The 13,493-nt window shown below is 42.6% G+C and overlaps 2 protein-coding genes across 2 annotated transcripts; both read right to left on the reverse strand.

The window, feature by feature from the left end:
• Positions 1-493: 493 nt before the first annotated feature.
• On the reverse strand, positions 494-2,162 carry LOC136492355 (uncharacterized). The gene is made up of 5 exons (XM_066488404.1): positions 1,838-2,162; positions 1,227-1,483; positions 974-1,165; positions 733-876; positions 494-632 (listed from the first exon to the last, which is right to left on the reverse strand). The coding sequence occupies exons 1-5, from the start codon at positions 1,998-2,000 to the stop codon at positions 603-605; spliced, it is 786 nt and encodes a 261-aa protein (XP_066344501.1). The 5' UTR covers positions 2,001-2,162; the 3' UTR covers positions 494-602.
• Positions 2,163-8,807: 6,645 nt separating this feature from the next.
• LOC136493743 (T-complex protein 1 subunit theta-like) lies at positions 8,808-13,368 on the reverse strand. The gene is made up of 13 exons (XM_066489890.1): positions 13,087-13,368; positions 12,379-12,641; positions 12,140-12,286; positions 11,878-12,039; positions 11,201-11,278; positions 10,774-10,907; positions 10,510-10,582; positions 10,342-10,419; positions 10,130-10,252; positions 9,919-10,013; positions 9,556-9,765; positions 9,269-9,326; positions 8,808-9,177 (listed from the first exon to the last, which is right to left on the reverse strand). The coding sequence occupies exons 1-13, from the start codon at positions 13,238-13,240 to the stop codon at positions 9,106-9,108; spliced, it is 1,647 nt and encodes a 548-aa protein (XP_066345987.1). The 5' UTR covers positions 13,241-13,368; the 3' UTR covers positions 8,808-9,105.
• Positions 13,369-13,493: the final 125 nt, after the last annotated feature.

Raw genomic sequence — 13,493 nt, forward strand, 5'->3', positions numbered from 1 at the left:
AGATACCCAACAGTGCTGAACACACCAATTAGCAGCGAACTTTAGATGTCACCCAATTTAATGCATCAAAACTCAAAACAAGAAAAAAATATTTATTATTAAGACCATACCCTTCAGGCTTCTCTGATTTGGCACCAGCGGAAGCGCCATTCACATCAACATTATCAGAAGTGCATTTCAGATCCACAACAGTGCTGAACCCACCAATAGCAAATGTCACAAATCAGCAGCAATAATTCCAAGAAAGAAAAACTTATTTATTATTAAGAACATACCCTTGAGGTTTCTCTGATTCGGAAACAGCTGAAGCAACATTCACATCACCATTATCAGAAGCGTAGTTCAGATAACCAACAGTGCTGAACACACCAATGGCAGAGGATATTTAAATGGCACTAATTTGATGCAGCAACAATTCCGAACAATAAAAACTTATTTATTAAGACCATACCCTCGAGGCTTCTCTGGTTTGGCAACAACTAAAGCCCATAATTAGAAGTTTCTTGCAAAAGCGTATCCAAAGCTGCTACCGTCTCTCTTCGAATATCATGACAGCAATAATAATCCCGGTACATGAATCTGTCTTCTCGACTCAGCACGTATCACAAGAACTTAGCCTCCTTCGCTAAACCCTTTAAAACATTTTGTAATTGGTGAGGGGCTTATCAGCATAAAAGAATAAACAAGAAAAATTAACCAGGCAGAGTTGTCTTAGTAAGGACAGGAACATACCAGCATGGCACCTGCAGCGGCAGCAGATTCAGGCCCTTCATAGAGCATAAGTTCATAGGCAGACTGCCTGACCTTTTTGCTCAAGTTGACCATTCCAGTGGTGTCGAACTTAGTCAAACAGGTCAGATAACAAGCCAGTCTCCTTCACGATACACTTCAAAATTGGAGGGGAAAAGTTAGCAAACATCAAATAATAATTGACAGGAAAGCCACAGTTCGGTCCAATTTGTAACAGGCATACCACTAAGGCTGCTGCTGCATTAGCATAAACACCCGCTGATTGGATCACATAATTTGCACACTCCTCGATCTTCTGGCTCAGAATGATATCTTCAGCAGTGAGAAGGTGAATAGGTGATGATGAATGAAGCGAAAGTTGTTCTCGATTTCTATACACTAGACGGTGCATTGGTGGAAGGGTGCTAATTAGCAACTGGATCAAAAATCAATTATAATAGGCAACAGAAAGTTTTGCAGAGGCAGGAGGACATTACCATATCAGCTACAACACCCTGGATAAAACCAGAAACATTGTGGCTATGAATGTTTTTGTCTTTGACCTTAACACCACCAGTAATGCGGCAAAAATAGTCCTTATCTTTCTCAGGCTTCTTATTCGCACAAAGAGTGGCAACTTCACCGGCATTCTGGATAAAATATTCTTTGAGATATTCCTTAAAAGTGGTCCAATCAACATTACCATGACAGTAAGGCACCAGCCTTTGCCATCCCCATCCTTTCTCAAGAAGATCTGAACATGGGGGCAACGCATAAATACTAATCAGATCCAATAGTAATCATATACTGAAGCACCGTCCAAATTACAGGCCGAAAATACAAAACAGTGATGGTTTCAGCCTAGCAATACAAGGCTAAAAAACAACAACAACAACAACAACAACAATAACTACTATCCGAACTAGCCCAAAAAGGGTAGCACTGGCCGTTATCCCTCTCCCCGAACAACCTCATCCTTGCCGTGGAGCTCGACAGAGATGGGGAGGACAATCTAAGATAAAATCGTTTGGGGGAAGACCCAAACACCCGGGTGAATTTAGCAGATCCACAAATAAAAAACCTAGATCCCCCGTGGGCGAATTCTTACCTCGGCAATAGACTATGAATGCTGGCGGGATTTGAGGAACATCGTCGGTGGCATCATCAAGTTCTGCCAGCCACACTGACAAATCGTACTTGATCGGGTCGTCCAAATAATGGTCGTCTTCGCTGTCCTCTGAATCGTAGAAGGTACTGATCTCCTCCCGCATCAAGGCATCTCGCCCATCTGCTCCTGACTCTGGGTAATGTGTGTGCTCAATTCTAGGGTTTGCTTGACGGGAGGATGCGGGGGTTGGTGAAAGACGAGACTGAGGCGGCGCGGTCACGCGGTAGAACCTAAGAGCAACTCCAAGAGTATACGTAAATTTAGATCTCTAAGCTAAAACTATTTAGACTCTCAAAATACGTACCGTCTGCAGTAGAATCTATAAGGGTCTCTTTGACATGGCTTATGCCGGCTTTAGCTTTATCTATTTTGCGCAAATCGAAGTACTGTAGCGTGAAGCCGTTTTATAAGTCAAGGTTAAAATGAACCAGAAGCCAGGAAAAATAAGTTTTTCTGACTTCACCGATGAAGCCGTTTTGGATAAGCCGTGCTAAAGGGGCTTAAATCAGGCTAGCTATTTTTTGAACCCACATATCAGCACCTTGGGCACCGGCTACGGCTAGTCACCGTGCAGCGCCTTGCTGTTCGTCGCTTGGGCTGTTGGGCACCGGCCGGTCACCGTACTGAGGGGCTTGGCCTGGCTATGGTTGCAGCTCAGTGCTATACAGGTTCATCTACGGATTCTTCATCGTGTGCATCTACTGCTTCTAGATTAATCCAAGAAGACCAAGGCAAGGATTGAAGCAGGTATTAAAGCTGGCTAAGCTAAGTTGATTTGTTGCGAGAGAAAAATAAACCGGCTGATAATTTTAAACGAACATGCCCTCAAGGTCTGCGGTCTGCATCCGGTGATGTTTCTTTAGGTTCTTCAGGAGACCGAGCGCGGCTATAGCGGCCAGCAAAGCGAGCCAGTACGAGTGCTCTGTGTGCAGCGTCGTACCAGGCGCTCGAGGGGCACAGGACAGACACCAGAAGCCGCCGATGCCGCGCCAGCCGCATCGGCTACCGGCGACGAGGCGTCGTCCGGCGGTAGCGCACACACGGAGTGACGGAGGAGTTGTGCTCGCTCTGCCTCCGCACGTTCGAAGGACAAGGAAGATGGTGTCCGCGCGCGGCGTAGTATTTTAGATCTTGGCGAGGGGCGGCGCAAAGGAGAAAATGCACGCGCGGAAAAGGTGCAGCGGTCTGTAGCTCTGGCGCTCTGCAGCGGCACGCGCGAGAACCGGCAACGCGCACCATGGAGACCGGAGCCGTGCGGCCCCTGCAGGTGGACCTCATGGCCGACCCAGAGTCGGGCATGGTGGACAATGCCGTATACACCCTCCACTCCCTCTGGGCTCTGGTGAGGGACGCGCTGCCGCCGTCAGGATCGGTAGGCGACATCCTAATCCTCGTCCAGATGTTGGATTAGGACACCGTGAAGGTCGGCACATCACGGCAAAAGGAGAAGGAGCGAGCACGGGAAGAGCGAGGCCGAAGCGGGAGTCGCCGGGCCACCCCGGATGGCGAGCGAGGCCAGTTCGAGAGACTCTGCGTACGAGCTATTTTAGAGAGGGAGACGACGAAGCTGTTGGACTGCGTTTTTCTGATGTTTCAGGCAAACTTAGCAATTGCGAGTGAGATACCTACTACTCTAGTTAAAGAGGAGAGTTGCATGGACCGGCCAACCAATAAACCCCAGTGAGCCGTTAAATTTGGGCAAATAAGAGCATCTTCAAGAGTTCTCTACATCATTTCGAAAAAATTGCAAAAATAATACTCGAAACATTGAGTCCTTGATTATGATGACACTCGATTAGATGACAAGTGGGTCCATCTATGTCTATGAATGTGGGTCCAGTGTCAAATCTACAAACGACCGATGTTTCGAGTCCCATTTAGCAAGATCAGAAAAACCTCTCTCCAACAACTCCTAATCCATCCTCCTAATCTTTTAGAACTTGAAAAAAGTCACCTCCGAGTCACGCGTATCTTCTCTCTTCCGCGTGTGTTTGTCGGCCAATCTAAAGGTGAAAGGGCGTTGAAAGAATAAAGAGTACGAAAGGGTTCCTGATGTAAATATACAAGAGAGAAAGAATATATAAAAGTGGTTAGGATAATTTAGAAATAATATATGATTTCTGATGTAAAATTATCTTCTATATTTTAGGAGTAGACTAGCAATATATGCTCGTGCGTTGCAACGGGAACATATGGTGGCATGTCAAGGTTGATAATAAGTTAGCTATTTTTGTAGAATTTAAATGAGCTTGGTCCAACCTTAAATCAACTAAATCCAAGGCTTTAATAAAGGCTAAGTATGAGAAATTAAGAATAAATTAACTCAACTAAAATCGATGATATTGTGTGTATATCTATTATGAGTTTAACACAAAGATTAAAGTAAGCAACAACCACATGTCCACAACGCATCGTGAGTGGGTTTGGACGTCTAGGACATGGCATTGAGTGGTGTGATATCAATGAAACTTAAAACAAGAAGGGACCAACATTATTTTTTAGTTTCCATTAAAAACAAACAGTTGCATACCAAAAATTTTCTCATTGCTTCCGGCTTACCTTACCTGTTTCACATGAGAAAAAGTAACCAAAAGTGTTGATCCTCGGTAGGGGAACAATTACGAAATCAACATGTACGTACGTTTGAGAAAAAATAAAAGCAGAGAATTACTAAACAAATCGGAAACCATGTAAGTACGTTGGAGAAAAAACAAAAGCAAAAAAATTGCTGCAAATCAGAAACCATGTACGCAACGTACGTGTACATTGAGAAAAAAACGGTAGAAAAAAATCGTGTAAAGCCAAAATTGCACTCGTTATTGCTTCCGGTTATCTGTTCCAAGGGGAAAAAAAACTACTTACAAAATTAAACCAAAAGCGCCGATCTCCGGACACGAACCCGGACAACGGACGCACATAAATCATAACTGGACTCACGCGAACATCAAAGGGGAAAAAAACATGGTACTTATATAAATTGTACTCGACTTCCACCGTCTACACACGAAGTTAAGTAGAGGGAGGTGTCCTTCTAGATGTTCCGGATCACTTGATCGGACACAAAAAACAATCCTAGATCGGTCACAATTCAAGATGTTGACTTTTATTATTGTGGAAGTAAATTGGGTCCTCTAGGCCGTACGGTTCCATTGCCAATCTTTTTCTTCTCGTTGGGATCGATGGATGGGCTGAAATTTATAGATATAGATTTCGAATTCTTCTTCAATTCGATTTAGAGCCGCGTGGATTCATAGTTTTCTTCTCATCTTTTCCATTCTTGTTTTTTTTGGTCGTGTGGGGTGGACAGAGGCGACCAGGACCCCACGAGACAGACGGGCGTGCTGTGTTCGAGTCCTAGTCCAGATACAATTTGTTTTTTTTTCATGGCTGTTCCATATCCACTACTATAAAAACGCGTACAATTAGTTAGGGAGGTCGGACCAAAATAATGGTAAAAAAACAGAAATTTTGCCTCTTTATTATTAGATTAGAGATAGATTATTAGAAACTCTTGGAGATAATCTTCTTTATTTCTTCCAATACATTTTTAGGGGTAATAAAACTTCATATTTTTAGGAAGAAAATATTGGGTAGTCTTGGAAATGCTCTAACACACGTGAAATGTGATGTAAGGCGGATTGAGGTCCATCCATCCCAGGCCCAACCAGGAGGCCACAGATCATATGTGGACCGAAGGGTTCCAGATGACCAAATAAAATCGCTTTCGACTTGTGGAGCCGATTAACGACCTTTTCTGCACAACAAAAACTCAGTCGATTTTAGGATGTACAGCTGAATTTGAGAAATTTGCGCTACATTCGAAACATTATATTGCTTGACTTCTTCATATTTTCTATTTCTGATATGTTTTATTTTTTTCATTATTTTGGCATATGAAATGACAATAGTGACCTTGCCTCTATCTGTCTTTTTCTCCAAATTTCTTACCTCGCAGCATCTAGGAGGAGAGCGCGGTGGAGGCTATCTATCGCTTGGGCAATAAAATCGCATCCTATGTGAAGAGGGCCAAGAAGCCAATCGACCCAATAATTTTGTCTGTCACGCTAGCCACTAGTAGAGACGCGGTACGTGTTTAGAAAAAAAAAACATAGTAAGCAATAATTTATATTTATAAAAAGTCTCATAATATATCTACCATTACCCTTATATGAACAATAAATTTATATAAACAAGTTTGGGGACTTAAATGGTCGATTTGTGAGTTTATGGACCGGGATGGTCGAACAGGTTCGAGGACTGCTGGGCGCTGGTGGACTTTACTCCAAAAATAATTATACGCTAACTCGGCTTAAATAGGTGGCTATTATGCATAGCTATTGTTTATAGAGTCTTATTGTCTGATAGCCAAAATTTGGTTGTGAAAGCCAAGTTTTTTTTTGCCTCTATTTGGTTTGTTGTTAAAATTTGCCAATACCTCACACTTAGCTTGCCAAATTTGTGGCAAATATTTTTTGCCTAACTTTTGGCAACTTTTGATTACCAAATCTTTGGTTTGATAAATTTTGTAGTCCAACCAAGCAAGCCCTAAGAAAGGTGAAGATGAGCCACGTGCTTGCGTGGCTCGAGCCCTATTGCGACACGCATGGGCTCGGGTTTGGCGGGTTAGACCATGCCATGAGTGGTGCAACACTAGCGGAAGAAGAGTGGTGAAGTGAGGGAGGACTGAAAAGATACATATATACTAGTATAGATTCAAGCAGTTGCTATAGCCTGGTACCCATATGAAAGGTGAACCCCACATTTGTGTAGGAAAAAAGATAGCTGAAAAGTAATAGTTGTTGGGCCCCATGCTATTGACGCTTGGGGGAGACCATGCTCTCTCTTTGTTTGAGGGAAGATGGAGGTAATGTTAGTAGACACCAAAAAATAAAGATGTATTGGAGGACTATTTAAGCAAGGAAAAAGTATATAGTCACCCAGGACTATTCTACGGGAATACGGGAACAGAGGGAGGTATTGAATGAATAGTTGAGATGCTCTCAGAGGGATTTGGATTTGTGCCACTGCTGTCAGGTGGCTTCGCAATGTTTTAATCAAAAAGTTAGATTAGCATAATTGCCATTTTAAATATAGCCATACCGGTTATTATGCAAAATTACATTTTATTCATTATTTTTCTTTTTTGTCTATTATCTACATGGAAAATAACCAAAATACCCAAGGTCACAAAGCCAATATTCACCACTCCAATTAGTCCACCGCATCGGCAGCCACCCCCACCTTCCGGTATTAGCTCCCATGTCCTATCCACCATCGTTCGCCAACACTCGTCTCCTTGCTCTCATCCTCTGCTGACTTGGTTTGTCACTAATTGTCAACTTATTTTCCGACTCTGAGCTAAGTACATAGATTGTTACAATTTATTATTTTCTATAGATATTTTATGTATATTGTACATAATACTTGTATACTATTTTTCTATTGATAGTTTTCTACTTTGTATACTATTTCTTATATATTCTTTCACTAACAAATATAGGAGATGGATGGACCATTGTCCAATAAAACCCTATAATTTTGTGGATGGCCCACATAAAATAATTTAAGAGGAGATGTCGCCATTTCATGGGAGATGTTGCTAGAATATTAAACACTATGCAAAGCCACCCAACCAAACAAGACTTGGGTAGAGGAGACTAGCTTTAAAGCCAGTTTTGGCAAGTCTGTAGCTCCTCGTAAAGGACGGCTCCTCTTGTGGAGTAGCTTCTCTAGTGGACACGAAGCCCTTTTGAAAAGCGTTTGATTAAAAATGACTTTAGCTTCCGGTGATAGTTTTATTATAATTTGTGCCAAGTTTATGGGGAGCTGGAAGAAACTACATTTTCACGACTCCGTTGGAGTCGTCGCATGGTAAGGCTGCTCCGAAAACCTTAGCCCGTAAGTCCCATAACCAAACACAATACTCGCTTGTGTTAGCCTCTCTATCTCTAGCTAGGCTAATCTTAGCTAGTTTTTTTTTTAGATGACAATCTTAGCTAGGTTAGGAATAAGCCATGCAACTAAACAACCTCATATTATAGCGTTAGACTTAGTATGTCTGGACGTTATCTTAACATTTCATAACCTTGTGGTGATCTAGCCATTTGCACTTTTTATGTTGGTTGCCATGCTTTAATGCATGTGCAAAACTTAGTCATAAACTCATCATGCTCAAATTTAAAATGTACGCAAGATTTGTTTAAGTTTTGTTAAGATTCTTTTGACATCTATCAAAATTGTGCAAACGTTTGATAATAAAAAATGGGCAATACCACCCATCGGACGTCAGCCCTTTCGGGATTCCTTAGAGCAAAATAATAAAAAATATAGTGGCAAATGCGCAAGCGGTACAAACTAATAATCATTCTATAGCTGAATCCACAACATTTCCAACCGAGAAACCTTCCCATTTCCATTACTTTCATAACAGAAATACGAGTTTACGGGAATAACAGAAAGTGTTTAGAAGAATTTAAGCCCTACGCGCCGGCTAGGCTAATGGGATACCCAAGGCTCTGGCTTAGAGTCGGGGGTAACCAGAGGTAGAGGTAGAGTCTACCAACAGGTGTCCAACATATGACAAAACATCAAGTCCTAATGAACAGGGGCAAACTCAACCTTAAGTTTGATATAGTACTGGCGAAATCACATAATTGAAAAAATTAAGGGGACAATCAAAATCAAGCAGGGGTACAGTTGTACAGACAAATGCGACAAAGTAATCCCCATCGAGCATTGGTTGATGTTGACGTATGCTGCTTTCAGTTCGTAGTGATGGATGGAAATGGTTGATCCTTCACCAACTACCATCCTAGACTCGTTCCATTTGCCAATCTGTCTAGCCACACATACAAGAATGCTCACCATGGGAGCAAAGGACTGCATTCAACGTTACCCAAAACAATATCCATCGAGACAACTTTTCACTCTTTCAGATAGAACTAAAGTAACACTCTCACATGAGCTCAGTTGGTGTGACGAACTGAAGGAACAAACCCTGGAATTAATCATTTGATACATCAGCACTGCAATACACCAGGAAAGAACATGCAAATTCCCCATGCGATATCAGCACGGCTGTGCAACCCTTCCAAACGTGAACTCCAGGCACCCAAAACCTTCTACAGAACCAAAGCCTAGATAAGATAGGATGTTCTCTGCTCTGAAACCTCGCATACGTGATACAAAGAAAACAATCACAATCAAAACTAATCCTCGTCCATCCCACCACCAGGCTGGGCATCTCTTCTTGGACCTCCTGCCGGCTTGGCCATGATGATCTGAACAGTTCATATTTATTCAAATATTACCATGTGCTCCTATGAAACGCAAGCATCAAAAAGAATTTAGAACGTAAGCTTGGAGTCATACCTGGTCAACCCGTAGCACAGTGCATGCAGCATCGGCAGAGTATTTTAGGGCAAAAAACCTGTACAGCAAAACAAGCAAAGTCAGAAATCTGCTAAGGGATCATCATAAGCAGCTTAAACTGCCACACAAGATGTGCAAACCCATGCCCCAATTTGAGGACAAGCGTATGTAGACTGACAATGGTGCAAGCATTTTCCACATCCAATGAGCACATGTTCAATTACCACAAAAGATCGAAAACATTCTTAAACCAGCTTACACATGATGCCTACATCTGATCGACTTACTTTGTGACATAGAGGTCCCATATTTTTAAGGTCGAGATGTCCTTGCAGGCACCTTCCTCCAGGTCAATGCCAACTTTCACATTGCCACTAGCATGCTCAGCATAAAGAGAGGATATTATCTCCATTGCGCTAAGTCCAGCATTTTCTGCCAGGGTTCTTGGAACCATTTCAAAGCTTTCAGCAAATTTTGCAATGGCATACTGGTCCAACCTGTACAATTATTAACAGCAACCAACAAATGATTGAGGGAACATAAATTGACTTTTTTTTTACAAAGGGTTAACCCTGCTCATATTGAAAGCAGATGTACTCTTACCCTGTACATGAGAAGTTATTAATTATTCATGGTAAAAACAAACTTACCCTGTTTCCTTCAATGAGAACTCCTTCAATCTCTTTGCCAGCTCTATTTCTGTTGCAGCAGCACCAGGAATTATCCTACTGTCCCTGCACATTGACTAGCAGAAACAAAAAAGTGAGAACTCGGATAGATTAGCTAAACAGACATGGATGTTACAATACAATAAAAGAGTTAGGTCACAACTATTTTAGATACCACACAATACAGATATACCTTGTACGTATTGACGCCATCATCAACAGCTCTTTCAAGATCATCTAGTATACTGTCAGTACTGCCTCTCAAGACAACAGTAGCCACTGAATTTCCACCTTCTTCGTTCTTGACGACAGTAACCTTATAAATAAAAAACAAAATAAAATGAATGTTGGCGAGGAAGCATAAAGATAGATCTTCTGTAAAAGCACAAAGGGGGTAGAACATACTCGAGTACCACCAATTTCTTCAACGGAAACAGAGTCTGCATATCCTAGTTCGTCCGCATTGGGTTGGCTAAGTTTCAACTATATTTCAAAAGAAAACAAAAATCCAAAATCAGAATAAGTATGCTACTACAACACAGGAACAAATACATCTGAAAAATCAGAACGTACAATTGCAATAGCCCCAGTAGTACGGCAGAATCTTCTCAGTTCAAACTTCGAGCTGATTTTCAGAACCATCAGTCTGCAAACAGAACATCAGTAAGTAACTGCTATCAAAAAGGTCAACAGCCACACATCCATACAGTCCTCAATTTTGGAGAAAATATAACATGATAATGCTCCAGTCTAAAAGGAATTTTCAACAAAGATCAATACTGCACAGAGAATTCAGGTAATATATTCAGTTCAGAACACATGAAAAACAAAACTCACTTGTAACGTTCACAGAAATGTAGTGCCATGTCACCAACTGCAGCTCCACTGACAATAACCTTGGCACCTGAGTCAGCGACAGCTTTGATAAGCTCCTCCACCTTAGCTTCCTCGGTCTTAGCATAATTTTCTAGCTGCAAAAGCATATGTATTATAGATTCCAACATATGATTTTGTAGATTACAGCTTGCAATGCGCTACAGAAGCAAAGAAAAATCATGTGCTCCGTTTTTAAGTTCAGCGTATCCATAAGAAATCAATCCACAGATTATGAAAAAGGAATGTACTGTTGAATGCACGTCTACATAACATAAAACACACAAAGCCAACTAAACAGCTTTGCAACACTCAAACCTTCATGAGCATAGTAAAAGTAGGGATGACTTTAACAGAAGTAAAAAAAAAAAATCTCAGAGTAAGAACATACCTGCTCAGCGGAATGAATCAACACGGTTCCCTTTGTTTCAGTTGCTGAGGTATCGACACCACCAGCAAATACTGCAATCTGAATATTGATTGGTTTTAGAATTCAGAAAGAAACACTGCCAGAAAACATACAGAAAAAGATGGGTACTGTGCTGTAATTGGTTAGGATTCCTGTGCATATTGAATTTCTAGCACCATGTTATAACATATAACTGCCCATTTAATTAAAATCATAGTTCCTACCCATTCATTGCCCTTAGCAGCAGTGTGAACTAGAAAGACAGAAATTAATAAAAATACTGTTCTATGAAGTGTGATTTTTAAGAAACAGAAAAGATTACAATAGCACTGAGCATAACACAAGCAAATGAAATGTGCTGTGCCGTAACCGCTTTAAGTAGGAATTGGTTTGCCAGGGCTTTATGAGTGATGTAATGCTACATAAGCATACATGATTCACTTGACAGTAACAAAATATACAAACAATGAACACATGAGTAACTGATTATCCTTAAGCTTCCAACAACAAATACTCGTAACCTTGTGAAAATAATATTTAGAGCTCCATCCATTGCCCATTTCATTAAAAAAATCAAAATCAATAAAAAAGAAGGGTATAGAACTTTCACAGGTATAACCAGTGTGCAATGTGAATGAAGAGTAGCCTTTTGAGCTTACCTTTGCCTTCTCCACCCTTTTGATGCTACCAACAGCATCATTTTTCAGAACCATCCCACGGACCACAGAAGAATTGTGCAAACCACCTCCAAGCAGCTTAGCCACTCTAACATTGTCGACATTAAAGTTTGCAGGATTTTTGGGGCAAACTTGAATGCAGGCCTAAAAAAGGATACAACAAACCCACTATCAGTTGATATCAGTATGACGTCTGAGGGTAAAAAAGGCAAAGCTCCCTATAAGCTTGTATGGATTAGCTTACATCAGCCACAAGAGGGCACAGTACATCCTCCTGGCCAAACTGTTTGCTTGCGACAGCGGATCTCATCCTCAACACAACCTCCTCCTTGTTTCTTACGTCCATGTTCTCTGAGCCTTTCTCAACAAGATCCTCCAAGATCTCAATCGTCTGCATACCAAAGACAAAAGCACAAAGAGCCTGCTATCAGATTGCATGTTTCAATGCTACAAAAGCCTATGGGGGTCAGGGGGGCAAGTCACCTTGTTGATGGCTTTGGTGTAGCCAATGATGATCTCACTCGGATGCAAGCCCATCCTGATGAGCTCCTCAGCCTTCCCAAGCAGTTCGCCGGCGAATGATATGGTGAGATTGGCTCCATCCCCAATCTCCTCCTGCTGAGCCCTGCCAGCCAGTACCAGGATCTTAGCAGCCGGGTGCTGAACCTCGAGCTCATTCACGATGGTGGTAGCATCGTTTGTGACAAACAGCTTGTCCAAGTGATTGATAACCATCTTGTTCATTCCTACATAAAGAAAACAAATAGAACTACAACATCAAGCAATCGATCACTGGAAGGTTTCAGCATCTAAGTAAAATTTAGTCAGATGCGATTTATATAATGCAGAAGACTAGTAGTAGTGCAGAATACTAGTAGTACTAGACAAACTAATTGCTCGTGATCCAAACATTGTACAAGGCTAAATGTGATTTCAAACGGCACGCCAGTGTACAAAGCGCCGCACACTACCCAAACATTCATCAGCCTTGTCACCGTATCCCAATAAGCTCCAACTAGACGACTCCTCGCTCCAGATCCCCCTCACTCCCTGCCCACTCCCCCCAACAGCTCAATCCGGCGGCCTCACGCTACGCCACCGAAGACCGAGCACGCTCATCTCGCTCCAGATCCCTTTTCACTCCAGTAGCCACCACCCGAGCCCATAACCCGCACGCGGAGCACGACTCACCGTTGGGGCCGAGGGAGGTGCGCGTGATGGCAGAGAGCTCGCGGCAGGCGTCGATGTTCTTGAGCACAGCCTCCTCGAGCCCGGAGAGGTGGCGGTGGCCCTCCTTGAGCATCGACTGGATCCCGTAGCCCGCCATTGAGCCGAGCCCCATCATCTTCGTCTCCGGCTGGGTGTGGGGGCGGTGGTCTGGCGGCGGGAGACGGCGCCGGGGGCGAGGCGGATCGGGGGGAAGTTTTAAACCCTAGTGGGCGCTGCGTTGGGAGTGCGAGTGACGGGGATAGGCGAAAGAAGAGACGACGCGGCGCGGTCAGATCGTCTAACTTTGGCTTCTTTCCTCTGCAGTCGCGTGGAATCTGACCACTCGCTCGGATCGGACGGTGAGCAAGATATGCGCTGCCCTGCTCTAC

The sequence above is a fragment of the Miscanthus floridulus genome, chromosome 11, assembly GCF_019320115.1.
Source record: "Miscanthus floridulus cultivar M001 chromosome 11, ASM1932011v1, whole genome shotgun sequence".
NCBI classification, from domain to species: Eukaryota; Viridiplantae; Streptophyta; class Magnoliopsida; order Poales; family Poaceae; genus Miscanthus; species Miscanthus floridulus.

Excerpts from the sequence above, each read along its gene's own strand:
- LOC136492355 (XM_066488404.1), bottom strand. The coding sequence starts at position 2,000 with ATGCGGGAGGAGATCAGTACCTTCTACGATTCAGAGGACAGCGAAGAC. Across the intron at positions 877-973 it reads ATGCAGCAGCAGCCTTAGTG|AGGAGACTGGCTTGTTATCT; the intron begins GTATGCCTGTTA and ends AGTGTATCGTGA. Across the intron at positions 633-732 it reads CCGCTGCAGGTGCCATGCTG|GGTTTAGCGAAGGAGGCTAA; the intron begins GTATGTTCCTGT and ends AATGTTTTAAAG.
- LOC136493743 (XM_066489890.1), bottom strand. The coding sequence starts at position 13,240 with ATGATGGGGCTCGGCTCAATGGCGGGCTACGGGATCCAGTCGATGCTC. Across the intron at positions 11,279-11,877 it reads AAAGGGTGGAGAAGGCAAAG|ATTGCAGTATTTGCTGGTGG; the intron begins GTAAGCTCAAAA and ends ATCAATATTCAG. Across the intron at positions 9,766-9,918 it reads TTCTCATTGAAGGAAACAGG|GTTGGACCAGTATGCCATTG; the intron begins GTAAGTTTGTTT and ends ATAATTGTACAG.